The sequence below is a fragment of the Pyrus communis genome, chromosome 15 (assembly GCF_041283825.1).
Source record: "Pyrus communis isolate YQ-2024b chromosome 15, ASM4128382v1, whole genome shotgun sequence".
NCBI lineage: Eukaryota > Viridiplantae > Streptophyta > Magnoliopsida > Rosales > Rosaceae > Pyrus > Pyrus communis.
Window position 1 is genome coordinate 33,887,692 of NC_142579.1, and position 16,500 is coordinate 33,904,191.

At 38.1% G+C, this 16,500-nt stretch overlaps 2 protein-coding genes across 4 annotated transcripts; both read right to left on the bottom strand.

The window, feature by feature from the left end:
- Positions 1 to 10,778: 10,778 nt before the first annotated feature.
- On the bottom strand, positions 10,779 to 13,474 carry LOC137745948 (F-box/kelch-repeat protein At3g23880-like). Of its 3 annotated transcripts, none has more exons than XM_068485982.2 (2): positions 13,327 to 13,474; positions 10,779 to 12,516 (listed from the first exon to the last, which is right to left on the bottom strand). In XM_068485982.2, exon 2 carries the CDS (start codon positions 12,400 to 12,402, stop codon positions 11,059 to 11,061), a length of 1,344 nt encoding a protein of 447 aa, XP_068342083.2. In that variant the 5' UTR covers positions 12,403 to 12,516; positions 13,327 to 13,474; the 3' UTR covers positions 10,779 to 11,058. The 3 variants fall into 3 exon arrangements, with proteins under 3 accessions (XP_068342083.2, XP_088542142.1, XP_088542143.1); XM_088686016.1 differs by having other exon boundaries at positions 10,779 to 12,533; positions 13,327 to 13,445; XM_088686017.1 differs by having other exon boundaries at positions 10,779 to 12,474; positions 13,327 to 13,366.
- A 1,680-nt stretch (positions 13,475 to 15,154) lies between these two features.
- On the bottom strand, positions 15,155 to 16,214 carry LOC137729364 (F-box protein At5g51380-like). The gene has a single exon (XM_068468305.2). It carries the CDS (start codon positions 16,053 to 16,055, stop codon positions 15,411 to 15,413), a length of 645 nt encoding a protein of 214 aa, XP_068324406.2. The 5' UTR covers positions 16,056 to 16,214; the 3' UTR covers positions 15,155 to 15,410.
- Between the last annotated feature and the right edge of the window lie 286 nt (positions 16,215 to 16,500).

Genomic DNA, 16,500 nt, shown 5'->3' on the forward strand with positions numbered 1-16,500 from the left:
GCAGCTGCCATTTAGTTGTTCTTGCCGAAACGTTAAACGGTGCCCCCTCATTCCATTTTTTAAACTCAGCCAACCATGTTTGTGCCTTGATTTGGGTATCCAAAGGAGAAACCTCAACAACATTCCAAATGAACTCATTACGAACCTTCCAAATACTGCAAACAAGAATAAGAAGCAAGTCAAAGCTTTCCTTGGATACATTTTGCGTCGTATACTCCAACCAACGACCAAAGCCCTCCTCAATTAGATGAAAAGAACGAATGCCTAATGGACTTCCAAACCACACCGATGTCGCTTTAGAACACATTAGAAGAACATGCTCAACATTCTCTGCCTCTTTATCACAAAAACCACAAGTATCATCCATAATTGCCCGTCTGCTATTCAGATTAACTTTGGAAGGCAAATCATTCATATACCCACGCCATACACAAATTTTCACTTTCCCTAGGACCTTAGCTCGCCACAAAGTTTTCCATAACAATCTTGTATCACCATTAATCACCGATCCCATAGGCTCGTCACCACTCATTCCCAGACCCGATCGAGCCACAAAGTATGCATTCTTAGTAGAGAACAAGCCCTTAGGTTCCTTTATCCAAATCAACAAATCTGCACGGTAGAATAAACTCAAGGGTATACTCAAAATCAAATCTGATTCCTCCTCCAACAACTAACTACGAACTAAAGTTGAATTCCACCAAACCCCATCATTATCCACCATCAAAGATCTCATTATGAGCTTTGGGTGTACCCCATCGGTCTGGGGCTAAGAACTTTGAAGAAGTGTTCTCGTGGCAGCCACCCCAAATATGGATTCATAAACCATCCCCCACCCTCTATTGTGCACCACGAAAAATAATATGCCTAGATGCTACCACACTACGCCAACAGTAGGACGAATTAGGTTTAATTAGAGCCTGTAAGAACTCAGAAGTAGGAAAATACTGGGCTTTGAACAATCTTGCCACAAGAGAGTTAAGTTGCTATAGTAATCTTCACCCTTGCTTCGCAAGCAAAACAAGGTTGAATGCATATAAATCTTTAAACCTCAAAACCCCTTCACTTTTCGGCTTACATAACTTTTTCCATTTAACCCAATGTATTCTCCGTTTTCCACCTTCTCCTCCCCTCAAAACTGAGACACCATTTGGTTTACCTCATCACAAAAAGACTTAGGTAGCAAGAATGTCTACATCGTATACAAAGGCATTGCCTGAGCAACCGTTTTAATCAAAATCTCTTTACCTGCACTACTCAATAAAGAACCACGCCAACCGTGAACCTTTTTCCACAACCGATCTTTAATATAAGCAAATGCGTCTTTCTTGGACCTACCAACAAACGCCGGTAGTCCAAGATATTGGTCATGATACTCCACCCTTTCTATCCCTAGACAATCGGCCAACAATTGTGCATCCAACTCCGTAAGGTTCCTACTAAACGCAACACTACTTTTAGAAAGGTTAACTGCTTGCCGAGACGTTTTTTCATATGTGTGCAATAACTCTTTCACCTGTAAGCACTCCTGTAAAGAACTTCTGGCAAAAATAAAGCTATCATCCGTAAATAACAAATGATGAACACTTGGAGCCCCTTTACATAGATAGCCCCCCTGAATACGACCTTGAGCTTTTCAAGAATCAAATAATGCTGATAATCCATCCGTACATAAGACAAAAAGAAAAGGTGAGAGGGGATCTCCTTGATGAAATCCTCATTTCAGATACACTCACCCCACAGGCTCACCATTCAATTTGAACGAATAAGAAACCGTAGACACACACATCATTATCCATTGTATCTATTCCTCCGCGAAACCCAACCTTCTCATAATCTGCTTCAAGAAACTCCATTCAATACGATTATAGGTTTTACTGATATCTAACTTCAACGCCATCACCTCATTCCACCCATTATTCTTCCTATGCATATAATGAGCAATCTCAAAGGTTACCAAACAATTATCAGAAATTAGCCTTCCCGGTATAAAGGCACTTTGAGATGGTGATATAATTTCTGGAAGAATGGCTTTCAGACGGTTAGTAAGAACCTTTGAGCATATCTTATAAATCACATTACAAAGACTAATCGACCTAAGTTCAGTCATCGCTGAGGGATCCACTTTCTTTGGAATCAAAGTGACATGGGTATAATTGATTTTATTAAGCATATGACCCAATGAAAGAATATGTCTTACCCCATCACACACATCTTGGCCTCCCAATGCTTCTGATAAAAACCTGGTGACATACTGTTAGGGCCCAGAGCTTTAGTTAGACGCATTTGAAACAAAACCCCTTTAATTTCCTCATTGGACACATGTTGAATAAGCTCATGGTTTATCACAACTGTGACTTTAGGTGTGACCACCCGTATGATTTTCGACACATCTGTCACACCCTGAGAATCAAACAATTTCATGAAGTAATCAACAATCACCGTCTCTATGCCCCTCTTGTCTGCATGTCATACCTCTGCCTCATCATACAACCCCGGCAAAGCATTCCCACGTTGTCTTTGATTAACCTTCTAGTGAAAAAATTTTGTATTTTGATCCCCAAGCTTTAACCAATTTTCCTTAGACCTCTACCTCCAGAATGATTCTTCATGCGCTAATAAAGCTTGCAATCGAGTGTTCAATTCATGTCGTTGTGTAATAGTGGTTTCAGTAAGGGGTTTCCCAAATAAAGCAGTCAACTTATCTTTCGTTTCTGAGATTTCCCCCGAAATTGATCTTTTTGTTGTTTTTGACCAATTAGCCAACTATGCATTAATCTTCTCCGTGACTCGAAACATTGGTGAACCATGGAACTCTGTTGCCCAACCTTGTTGTACCACCACTATATAACCCTCATCCATCAACCACTCTTTCTTATAACGGAAGGTTTTTTTTTTAAATCTAACTTTGTTCTTAGGCACTCATTACAGCATTATAGGTATATAGTCCGACAAATTTGGTTTCAAATGAGAAACTCGAAGCCCCAGAAACACATCCACCCACTTCTGTGGCGCTATAACTCTGTCTAATCTTACTTTGATTCCCCCATAGATAGTAGTTACCCAAGTAAATTTATTTCCAATATACTCTAGATCTTGTAACTAGCAACTTGCTAATGCATTCTGAAACCCTTCCATTTGGCGGTCACTTCTTACATCACCTCATTCATGTTCCTCGGCACACAAAATTTGATTAAAATCTCCCATGTAACACCACGGTAGATCCAAATTTTCACTTAGCCTTTGAAGCAAACTCCATGATTTATGTCTATCCGATTCTGCCGGAAAGCCATAAAAGAAAGTAAGTCGCCAATGAATATCATCTCCTATTCCTCCAACCTCCAAGTTAATATGGTTTGACGCATATGATCGTAGCATCAAATTTGCCTCACCTTTCCATATTGCACATAAACCCCCGGACCTTCCCGAACTTGGAACTGTAAACACAAAATCAAAATTCAACTATGATTTTAACCTTTCCATATGCTCATTCGAGCTTTTTGTTTAGCACAGAAAAATCACCATGGGATCTTTGAAGATAACAAGTCTCTTTAGCGCCCGAATTGCCCGGAGGTTCCCAAGCCCCCAGCATTGCTAGCTTACACAACTCATTGGGCTTGGCGGGGCTGAACTTCGTCAGTATCTGCCGCTGTGAACCTCATTGAAGTAGCCAAAACACGTTTCTTTGCACCAGGGATCAACCCCCACTCATCATTCTCATGGTGACCTTTTTTTCCCAACTTTGGTGGAACAAAACGTTGGGTTTTAGACTGCCTCTTTTTATTGGCATTAGAGACTCTCCCTCTTGAGTTATCACCAGACACCGTTCCTATTCCAAAAATAAACGGAGCTAAATTAAAAAGGTTTGAATCAATGGACCTAGAAGAGTTACCTCCTATAATTGTAACCTCACCACTAACCCCACTCACCAAGGTTAGAACAATGGTCTCATCATCAATCCCCTACATCTTTTGACTTCCTCCCTCGCATCCCACACCTGGTTCAATCGCAGCCCCAAACAGCCGTAGTGGCTGCCTCATCTCTGTCACTAAGCCATCCCTCCCATCCTCCAACATATCCTGGAGTTGTCTACCCAGTACCCTTAACATGAAGGGTACCACTGCCAACCAGTCTTCCCCACTATCTGGCTCACCTACGGCCTTATTCAAATCAAGGATTGAAGAAGTTCCTTGTCCTATTGCCCTCGTCTTCATCGAATCGCGTTCTTCTATTTCCATTGAAACATCAACCTCCTTCCACATCGGAGCCTTCATTACCCAACCACCTTCCGCATCTAAACCAAACCATCTCCCTTTGGGACGTCAAGAATTTTTATCTAGCGCATCCAGTTCGAACCAATGACCATACGGTTTAGCCTGATCATCCAAAACTTTTCCTTCATAATACTCACATTGGTCTTCAACATGGTCCATCATTCTACACAGAAAGCATGTGAGAGGTAATTTCTCATACCTAGCATCAATTTGCATTTGCCTGCTATCTAGTTGTATATTCACAAACCTTCGCAATGAATTCCTTACGTCCAGTCACACCCGTACACGAAAATGCTACCAAATAATTCATCCTTGTGACTTTGATCCGTGAGGATGTACTCTCCCAATATATTTCCTAAAAATTTCCCCATATGTCGAGTCATGTAGCATAAGGGTAACCCTTTAAACTGCACCCAAAATTCCTGAAAGTGCAAAGGAATCCGAGCAGGATATGTTAACGTATTTGCCCCTCCAAGCAACAACAGGTACTGCTTGTTATACAGTCATGGTCCTCCACGAAGAATAGTGGTACGTTCCTGCATGAAGTTGAATCTGAAAGCAAAATGATTATCCTCTAAATCCGTCACTACCATATTCATTTTAGGACGCCAAAGATTTCTCATTTGTCGTTTAAAGGTTTCCTTGTTCACCGCTTTGTGTGGAAGGACCCTTCCCATGAGGAAGACCCTCGAAGACTTCAGTGTTGAAGCCTCCATCTAATCAACAACAGTCAGTTTGTTTTCTTCCTCTGTAATCGCCAACCTTCCTGCAAAATTCGCCATCAAATCCTCCATAACCATAAAGGTGTTCGTAACCAAACCCCAAATATGTGCGTGCACCAGAGAACACCGCATGATTCCTTTACGTAATCGTCCCCACACCATGAAATTAGCCGCGGCCGTTCTAAGCCCTAGACCTCTCTATGCCGTCAACTGATCAAAGACAACCGGAAAATCAACGAAATCCAATGATTTCCGTTAATAATTTATGCTGTGCTGTGAGAATAAATAACTGTCAAATAAAGTTGTTGAAGGTTTGGTAAACTTTTTTAATTTTATTTTTATTTTTTTGTAAAGTGTTTTTTTTTTTTTAAAAAAAAAATAGTGTCATAATGTTTGATAAACTTTTATATAAATTGTTGCGAATATGTTAAATGAGTAAAAATAATATGGTATTTAATTTGATATAATAATTGTCAAAGAGAATAATGTAGGGGTAATGATTGTAATTTTTGATAATTGCTCAAAAGTGCATGTCTAATGCGATTTGATTATACCCGTTACATGTTTTTCTCTAGTAATTTATCAAATTTTTGCTTTAACATGTATAACTGGTCAAATAGATTTTATATCTAATTTGTTTTAATTTTTGACTGATGTTATATTAATGTTAATGTGCAAGACTATGAGAATGTTGCACGGCAATTAAAAGGTGAGGCACAAGACAATAAATTGGTGATTAACTCTATGTCAGTTACCGAAAAGAAATGAAGAAAGGAGAAGGCAAAGAAGAAGAAAAAGAAACAGCCAGCCATTACCATTTCAATATGGCATTAAGGCTTATCAATGACCATTATTCAGAGGGTTATGGGGATTGGCATGAACATATTAATAATGGTCATTGAGCAACCCATTATTAATATGTTAATGACAATCCCCATAACCCTCTGAATAATGGTCATTGATAAGCTAAAACCAACGCAAACAACAACAAAAAAAAAAAAAGAAATAAATGGAAAGAGTGTATCGAGTGGGGGAAAATTATGCGCTCCTCGCCAAATCGCTCCCTTAGCAACAAGGGAAAAAATTTGCTTGCTAAACCCAAGTGCAAGTGTCGCGTAGCAATATAAACTCGAAGTCCGAGTGTCGTATTCCTCAAAGAGCGTTGAAAAAGAATGCAAAATTATCAAGACTGAAACAAAGAATAATATCGAATGAGATGTAACTTATAGAAGAAAAGTTCAACAATTAAAAACACTAAAGCATCAAGGTTCCACCCGCATACAACTATGCGATTTCACTAATTCAATTCCTTTTTATAACTCAACTGAGATACCAACAACAATTGATCTCAACCAGAAAATATAGCAATTAATTTTGTAAAATATGTGGAGGTATTCTTGCCATTTGAAAATTTCATTATATTGGCACTAATTGCTATACTTTGAAAAAAAAACATTTTTTTTAGAAGAATTATAGACCCTGATTTTGTTTTTCTATGCATTTCTATTGCCGTTGATATTAGTTTTTTTTTTTTTTTTTTTTTTCAATCAAGATTTTAACATAGGTTATTAAGATTTTAAAGAAATTTATAACATTTCGGGTGTAAAAGTTGAGGAATTTGAGGGAATTGGAGAGTTTTGTAATGTATTTTAAGCGTTCATAAAACTCACATCCCCCCCCCCCCCGAAATTTCGAGGGAATTGAATCAAAATTTTACATGGAATCTCTACAAATCAATTAAAATTTTCTCAAAATCTATTGATTTATAAATCCATTAAAATTTCTTAAAATCTCAATTAAATACACCCTCCGACATAAAAGTACAAGCAAATCAAAATTGACCTGCTATAATTAATATACGAATAGGACCCAAATGACGATGTGAATAAGATATGGTTATAGAATATTGACCCACTATAATATACGAATAAACTCAAACGACGTGAATACGATATTATTATTGAAAATCAATGTCACTTTAATAACATTACATTGATATATTGATATCAAATATCGATTTCATATCAACACTACATTTTGTTTTTTTGGTAAAAGTTTGACTGCAGCAAAGCTACAAACAAACCCCCTTAACTTTATTCAACAACAAGCCCAAAATTACAAGTAAACCAAAGGCCTAACTGACAACAATACATAACCAAAAAAGGGCCCAAACCAAAAGAAAAAACAGAAAGAGGGCCAAACAACAATGAAGCCCAAAAACACACAACAGTTCACAACAGCTGAGAAACTTCTACTGAAAGCTCTTACACCGACAGAAAGCTAGGCCAGCTAACTAAAACGTCATCCACCAACGAGCATCGCCGGCGCAGACACCACCACCAACCCCGAACAGCACCCAGATCCCAGCCATTAACAAGAGATAGTCGACACCAAAGAGGGATTAGCCAACTACCAAGAAGAAGCTCGGGGAACCCACAAGCAACACTGTCGAAAACGACAGACAACAAGGAGAATGTGGTGGTGTTGGAAACACCCGAGCCAGGGAAAATATCCCAGCTCTACACACAAACTCAAGAGGAAATAATATAGTGGTTGAAGATTGGACTGAGGAAGAGATGGGGAGAAAGATAACGACGGGAATAAAAGAACAGAGTAGACTAGAGGGAAAATTAGGGAGGAACATCATGAGAAGCGAAAAGAAAAGAAGAAGAAGAAAAAAAAGGAGAGAAGACATGGCAGAGAAGGGGAATAGAGGAAAAAACAAAAGAATGGGAGAAGAGGCAACGGACTCTAGCCGAAGCTAAAGTCGGCGCTTGAGATTGTGGTCAAGCTGGAAACCCCCACCAAAAAGAAAGAAAGAACCATTCACAGAAGGAGAGAAACTCTCTCACAGAATGAGAGAATCTAATTCCAGTTCATCAACACTACATTAACGACATATTAACATGCATACTCCCCTATTACCAATTAATTTTATAATAAAACATTTTTCTTTAAATTTACAACACACCAACGCAATCTTATAGTTTCAACTCAAAATAACACTAGTAAAATATATGTCTATTCGGCTTCTAGACATGTCCAAGGGATGAGAAATTTTTCCAAGTACCTGTCACACATGCTGACTTGGAGTTCCCCATTAATAGGCATCTGACACTTATCCTTCTACTTCTTAAATGACACAAAAATACCCATTTTACCCTTATATTCATTTCACAAAATAATTAAAAAATATTGAAGGCCATATTTCATACCCCTAATCTCCAATCCCCAATCTCCATCGCCCATCCCCATCCCTCCACTGCTCCATTCATCCTGCCTTTCCGCATCACCTCTCTCCCTATCTCTTTCTTTCTCCTTCTCTTTCTTTTCCCCTTTTTATTTCTTCTCTTTCTTGCTCCAGAGTAAGAACAAAAAGGATGTCAGCGAACTCCGATTGATAGATCGAGATTGACGCCAGCAAATCTAAGTTCGGATCGCCGCCGACAATCTCTGGGTTCCATGTAGATGTAAGAGCGGGAGAGAGAGAAAGATAGAGAGAGATAGAGAGATAGAACGTCAAACAGAAAGAAGGGATGATGATGCCAGAAAAATCCCCAACCGATGATGAAGGTGGGTGCGGGTGGTTAGACGTCGTGTTGCTCGTGAGCCTCTAATATCATTTTAAGTTTATTTTAAAATAATTGTCAATTTTTTTATTTAAAAGAATAAAATATGCAAGTGTTAAATGTTTATTAGTGGAATTCTAGTTCAGCATATGTGACAGGTACCTGAAAAAATTTCTCCCAAAGGACAATCCTTATTACAAATTAACAAGAGTTCTCCGTTGAAATTCAAATGGCTCAATAAAATAGATATGAGTACACATCATTGGATGGAGGTGGGTGCGGGTGGTTAGATGTCGTGTTGCTCGTGAGCCTCTAATATCATTTTAAGTTTATTTTAAAATAATTATCAAATTTTTAATTTAAAAGAATAAAATATGCAAGTGTTAAATGTTTATTAGTGGATTTCTAAATTAGCATATGTGACAGGTACATGAAAAAAAATTTCCCAAAGGACAATCCTTATTACAAATTAACAAGAATTCTCCGTTGAAATACAAATGGCTCAATAAAATATATATGAGTACACATCATTGGCTTACGTCAATACTTTAAATAGTTCATTTTAAAGTAATTCTCAATAAAATAGTTGTGTGTGTGTTTTTTTTTAGGAAGTTTTAACGAAAAGCTCATAGTACTGTTTATTTGAACGAAAAACTACATTTTAATACGAAAAAGTCAATCATGATATTATTCACTTTATCCTTTATTTTATCTTTATTATTAAAACTCAAAGTTTTCAATCTATTTTCATTATTTTTTTTTTTTTTAAGTCTTATCTTGGGGCTGCTGCTCTGGGGCATCCAATTCTTCTTCTTTCTTATTGTGCTGATCAATAAAATAGATATGAGTGCACATCGTTGGCTTGCCTCAATGCTTTAATTTTTTTTTGAAATAATTCTCAATAAAATAGATATGGGTGCACATCATTGGCTAACCTCAATACTTTATTTAATTTTTAAATAATTCTCAATAAAATAGATATGGGTGGTGCACATCATCGGCTAACCTCAATACTTTAAGTAGTTCATTTTTATAGTAATTTGTTTTATCAAGAGAGGTTTTTAAAGTTATTAGGTTTAATGTAAGGATAAGTTAGGAGACTAAATATCTAAACTAAAATTTGTAAACCAAATGATGTGGACGTTGATGAATGATTTATTATTTAAGTATTGATTATCGTACTTATTTTATATTGATGACATATCATTTAGTTTGTAAATTTGATTTATAAATTTTGACTCCTAACATTATTCTTATTGTAACAAATGATACGTTATTAATAGAAAATATACACGTTAATCAACATTAAGTAATAATTTATTAACTATATTATTTGGTTTACAAAATTTAAAGAAATTTTTCAGCTCTCGGCCTATATCAATCTGACATCTAGAATATCATATTTTCAAATGTCATCTTTTTAAATGAAGGCATCCTTAAAACTTTTTTTTTAATATTAAAAGTACGTGACTAAATTTCAAAACTAATTGAAAAATCCAAATTACTCCCAGGATCTCGAACCCGCCGCCCACCCCCACCTATTCCTCCCTTCCATACCCGTATGTTGCCCTTTCTCTTTCTTTCTCATATCATCTTCTTTTATCCTCTTCTCTTCGTCGGAGAAGAACACAGTTACACGGGAATCTAACCACTTGACCAGCTACTAGATCAGCAGTTGGCGACACCAGATCTGTGGTTGGAGTTGACGTCGAACATTCCTGGGCTTCCATGTCGAAGAAATAGAAGGAGATGAGAAAGACAAATAGGAGAAGAGAGAAGAGATTCACCGATAAAATCGGCGATGGAGGTGCATTGTGCTGTCAGGCGTGTAGTTGGCGTTGACGAGGTGGTGTGATAGGGATAATTCAAATATTTTGTTTGATAAAAATTTTAGTTGGCATTTTCTTGTTTGAAAAACAAAGCAGACAGGTGTTAACCTATGATTCATTGGGAACTCCAGCTGTGACGGCTCCTGAAAAATTTCTTTAAAATTTAATTTAAAATTTTAGTCTCTCTTATTAGATTATTACTTATATATATTTTAGTCTCTCTTGTTAGATTATTACTTATATGTAGATTAATGAAATTATTTTCTACTGATGATACACTATTTAGTTTAAAATTTTAGTGTCACAATACTCTTAAATTATTATAATAATGATTCTATGGTGCTTTAAAATATTGTATTCTTTAAACCTTTTTACCGGTAGATATTGGACAAAAACACAAAAATATATTCCATGACATCATAAATTTTTTTAAGGTACATATTTAATTATATCGTGAATTTTTTACTGCCATTGGCTTGAATCCAACCCATAAGCAAACAAACCAGTTCACGTTGGAAGTTAAATAATGAGGAAGATACAAATTAATATTACAATCATTTCGACAAGATAGTAACTTATTAGTGGATAGCCTGATCTTCTTCTTTCTTTCATCCTCGTGATTACTGATGATTATCTTTAATTAAGTACATGATAATATGATCAGCTATCTGACCATGGAGTATTTCATGGTGGGTGAAGCAAGGCTCTCCATGTACAAAGCCACTTGAGAAGAGTGTACATCCCCGGAAAAGACGGCTCGGAAGTTTCTGTCCGCCGGATTGTAAATGACTAGTTTCCTTTGATGCAAGAGGATTAGAATCTCCCCGTTCTTCAAAATACTCAGAAGTGACATCAGCCCTAGGTATTCAGAATCCATCTTCAGCGGAATGGTAGTGAAAATAGACCAAGATGCCTTGACCCCGTACTCATTCATTAAACACACCTGGTAATCAGACCCATGAGGGCTGTGAAGCATACTCAGCCGCCCTCCTAAAACCCCCAAACCATAGAACGAGAAATTCTTGTCGCCGTCGCCCGGTAGGGGAAGTTGCCGGTACGTCTCCTCCGCTATATCGAAAGAAACGATTGAGAAAGGCCTCTCACCATCACCGTTTGCGTAAGCTTGATCAGTAGTCTTTCCGCGGCGGACTGCCCAGTGGAGAGCCCCGTTGAGTAGGGTTCCGACAAGGTTGAACAGAAAGTAAAAAGGCAGGGTTTCGGACCTGGCTCTCCATGTATTGGCCTTCAAAGAATAAATGTCAAGTTGGGTGGCGAAAACGCCGGCCTTACTTGAAGAAGTGGCCCTCACTATCTTATAGTCTTCCTTGTGCGAATCGTAACCGAAGCCATAGAAGTAATCCTTACCGGAGATTGTCGCCAACTTTGGGGCTGCATGAACCTGCCTGGTGGATGGATTATAAATCATCATATCTTCCGAGTCAACCACCAAACACACCAGGCCGTTACAAGAGCCGACAATCTTCATGTCTTTGACCGGCCGCCTCATTGTCACAGAGTACTCATGCTCCGCCTCCACGACCTTAGTAGTACTATTAACACCAGTTGTGCCGGCTGCTTCTGCCTTCGTTTCTTTTTCTGCCTTTGCTTCTGCTAGACTTTCTGCTTCACCTTCGCCATGGGATGGCAAGGTTGCCGTTGCGGGTGCATCAATAGTAGTGGTATTGAGAACTTGTACGTGGACGGACTGGAGGAGGGACAAAGAGGAGAGCATGAGTCGTGCTCTTGAAGATGTAGTTTTGCCGTGAGCATCATGATCATGATCACAATCATCGTCATCGTCGTCTTGTTTGGTAGAGCGGATAAGGAGGTGTGACTTGACAAACTTTGGGTCGGAGATGAGAGCAAGCCATGGCTTGCATACGCTTCTGAAACGAAGGACGGACTTCACCGGCAGTTGCAGCAGAATTTCCTCCACAATCTCATAGGGAAGCTGCCGCTGATCATCGTGTTCATTATGCATATTGGAATGATCCAATAAGGTTCCCATGTGATATACAATTGGTTGAGGGAGGCTTGATGAAACTTGAGACTTTGAGTTCCACTATTTATAGAGCAATCACTGCAATAAATTAAGCGCAAGTTGAGAGGTTTGATCCTTCACCTACATGTGAACTCCATCTGTCATTTTAGCATCTATGTATAAATTAATGAAGGACTAAACGATAAATTAGCAACTAGTACTGCAGATTAACTAAACGATAAGGCTACCTAATTAAACAAATCTTTAACAATATACAATAATAAACAAGGATTACTTTGTGAAACTTGCATATCGACTGTTTAGACTAACCTTTACTAATTTGGAGCTACGGATAAGCATAAACAAGGCCTTTATCTAATAAGTTGGAAAATAATATGCATTGGAAGCTAGCAATAATATAAAGTTCCTAATAGACATATATATGATAACCATGATTTGCTGCTATTCAACTAACGCATCCTAATTTCAAACGGATCAAATTACTTTTACATATAAAACCGATCAGTCTATTATAAATCATCATTCAAAGTAACAGGAAAGTACTTTAACCTGTATACACAAACGACCACATATAATTGAGCTTCAGTTGAGGTTTAAAAGTAGATAAGTACGTAGCTACTGAAGCAAATATTTTAGGCCGGCCGACTTTGGGATCCATGAGCTTGAAAGATCAACCACTGGTCAATATTTAATCTATATATGTAACACTATTTTCTGACAGGGCTAGCTAATGTATTGTATATGTAATAATACCACCTCCATCTCTATCTAATTATACAACGGACGCTTGCATAAATCTATATAACAAAATAAACGTTTACAAGCATGCAATTTGATGATGCGATTCCAATCAATACAAAACTGATAACACACACGTACATATGTGTGTGTGTGTGCATAGTGGTTGTTGAGGTGGGAAGTCTAAATTACCTGCAGGCCGGCCGTGATCGGTTGAAGAAATTAATTACGTGGGACTTGGACTACCATTCATTACAAACTGGAAATGGCTTCGTTAATTAGGCAATGTCGCAGGTGATGTGCAAGAAGAATGAATGAGAGATTAAGATGTGTTTGCTGCAATATACACACACACAAGCGTGTATATATATACCAGAGAGAGAGAGAGAGAGAGAGAGAATAGTAGACTAGACCCAGCGCGTTGTTGACATTGTAGTTGTTCTTAATTTGGTGATGGCGTGCAGCGCTTACTTTGAACTTTCAACCTCGAGTCCATATCATGCCTTGTCGATATTGCCAATTGCCATGCCAGTCTATCTTTTTCGTGTGTCAAACTCTCAAGTGGTGTTAAATATTGGTTAATTATTATAAAATGTCAAAGTTAAAAGTAGCAGTACGTGACTTGATTGTAACGTAAGTCCATCGTACATCATACGTACGGCTAGTTTTCGTCAGTTACAATTTTTTTTAATTTTAAATAAAAAATTTATAATTATTTCTGACTGCACGATGTACGATAAACATACGTGATTGAAGAATTTCCGGAATTATCACAAAGAAGATTTAAAGAGGATCCTCATTCATATGTATATACATGCTGGTCGGTCGTTTAATTTGAATGAAATTAATTCCTATTAGCTAGCTGGAGATATTGAATATCTTGTAATTGTCAACGGAGGAGTACGGTGGTACGGTCGATCCGATACTCTGTTGAAAGTGTCATATAACTCGCCTCCGCGCTTCAAGGAGGGTCTGAGACTCCGACGCTATAATATTTGACAATGCCACAAAAAGTTGCTCGAGGGAGGGAGGGGCCGGAGGGTCAATTCCTCAGTCACCGCATACAACAATACGAACAAACAGATAATCCACCTTTAACTTTAACATGTTGAATTTTTCTTCATTAGTTCATTGATTATCATATTCTTAGGGGAATGCATCCGTTCAACATCTAAAGTAAATATATATAATCCACCTTTAACTTTAACATGTTGAATTTTTCTTCATTAGTTCATTGATTATCATATTCTTAGGGGAATGCATCCGTTCAACATCTAAAGTAAATATATATAGTAATTTTAGGTAGATTAAATTTGTAAGTTATAAGAAATAAATAAAATAAATACGTTAATCAATACTTAAGTAATAATTAAATTATCAATACAAACTTTTATTTAAGTAAGTCATTTCTCTATATTTTTCTTGAACTTTGTACTATATTAGCTGATATTAAGATTAAGCCGCTGCTGCAATTCCAAGAGATGGGGATTTGAAAGTCAGCCAACAATAAAAAGACCAACAGACATTTTTGAATTAAAATAAAGTTGTCAAAGTGGGAGCCGGTGACTAACAACTCACGCACCATGGCCAGGCCAGGCCACCACCACTTCCTCTCGGTCCCCTCTTGTGCTTCCCAGTTCCCTCCCTTCCATTCAAATAATATCTAGCAAAGTGCATAAGATGGTCAACATGGCAGATTATTATATATGCAACTTAAACAAGGCAGATTATTATATATGGCAACTTAAACAAGGCAGATTATTATATATATATATATATGCAACTTAAACAAGGCAGATTATTGTATATGGCATATATGGCTATAGCAACTTGCATTAAAACGATATTCATAAAGACCGCTTTCATACACATCAGAATCAGTGAAAGCAAAGTCATTATTAATATTGTCATTACTATTACGTGACACAAGCCGATGGATAAATTCAAGGCCTAATCGGATAAATGATTTCCGTGATCATAAATTATTTGGAAGATAATCTATATGGTAAAAAATTTCGGATTTAAATCTATGTGATCAAAATATATTAGGATTTATACCCGAATTAGAACATTTGTCATTCCTTCAATAGTAGCTTGCAGGTGGGTCTCACGGGTAAGACTAAGATGGTCATTTCATCATTTCCATCTTAGCTCCCTTCACACCCACAGAGCTCAAGCTTCACTAACCTCCTACACCCCTGAGCTAAAATCGTCAACCCGATATCCGAAATCACAGCCCTGTAAAACCCATCAACAGAACCAATCAATTTCACAATCTACAAGTTCCTACACCCATTAATCCCCTTCAATGCCAAGTCCCCACAACAATGCAGCTCCAGTTCCTGCAATATCTGGCACTCCTCAGCTATCCTCACCAACCCATTTTCACTGGCGCCGATAACCGCAATTCGCTGCAAATTCAGGTACGATTGAGCGACCAATCTCAGCCCATGGTCCACAACACTATTCTTCAACACATCGCTCTCCTCAATGAATCCATTGGGTCTAAAAAGCGAGTCGATATGAACAGTCAAAGCCTTCCTGGTGACCTGAATCCTCGAATTCCTTGGGGACCGAATGCAGGCATGGACAATATCGACATCGTCCAGATTCAAGAACTGGGGAAAAACCCGACCCCAGTCCAAAAACCCCCAATCGAAAAGCTTTACGGAATTCACCAGTCGGCCGTGAAGGTATAGCCACCGCTTGCAGACGAGGGAGTTGGGGAGGTAGTGGGGAATAGGGAGCTTGGAGAAGATGCGGAGTAGGAGCTTGTCGGAGAGGATGGAGGTGAAATCGGGTGCAGGCGGGTCAAAGGTAAGGGAATTGAAGGCTGATGAGAGGTCGGGCTCGGAGTGGGGAGACGGCGAGGCGGTGGAGGGAGAAAGGGAGTTTAAATGGTTCTGGAGCTGCATCTTCATGATAACATGCTTGAGAGCTTGGTCCGGGAGGCTCAGTGGGCGCCGCCGCTTAGGCAGAATTGGCGGTGGTGAACTTTTTGGGCTTCCGGATTTTCTGTCTGGTCAATTTGGAGACATTAATTAAAGCTTTTTGGAAGATAGAGAGAGACACACACACACAGAGACAGAAATAATCATCTTAGTCTTACCTGTGAGACCCACCTGCAAGAAATAATCATTTTAGTCTTACCTGTGAGACCCACCTGCAAGCTACTAACAAAGGAATGACAAAAGTTTTAATTTCGAGTATAAATTCTAACTGACTTTGACTACAGAGATTTAAATCCGAATTATTATCTTCAGAATACCTTATAATCACATAGATCATGCCTAATTTCAAAGTGCGTACGCTTGCTTTCTTGTTTCTTCTTTTTATTATACTGTTTGAACATGCTTTTGCATTATT

What these genes read in the sequence shown, in the direction of transcription:
- LOC137745948 (XM_068485982.2), bottom strand. Translation starts at nt 12,402, where the DNA reads ATGGGAACCTTATTGGATCATTCCAATATGCATAATGAACACGATGAT.
- LOC137729364 (XM_068468305.2), bottom strand. Translation starts at nt 16,055, where the DNA reads ATGAAGATGCAGCTCCAGAACCATTTAAACTCCCTTTCTCCCTCCACC.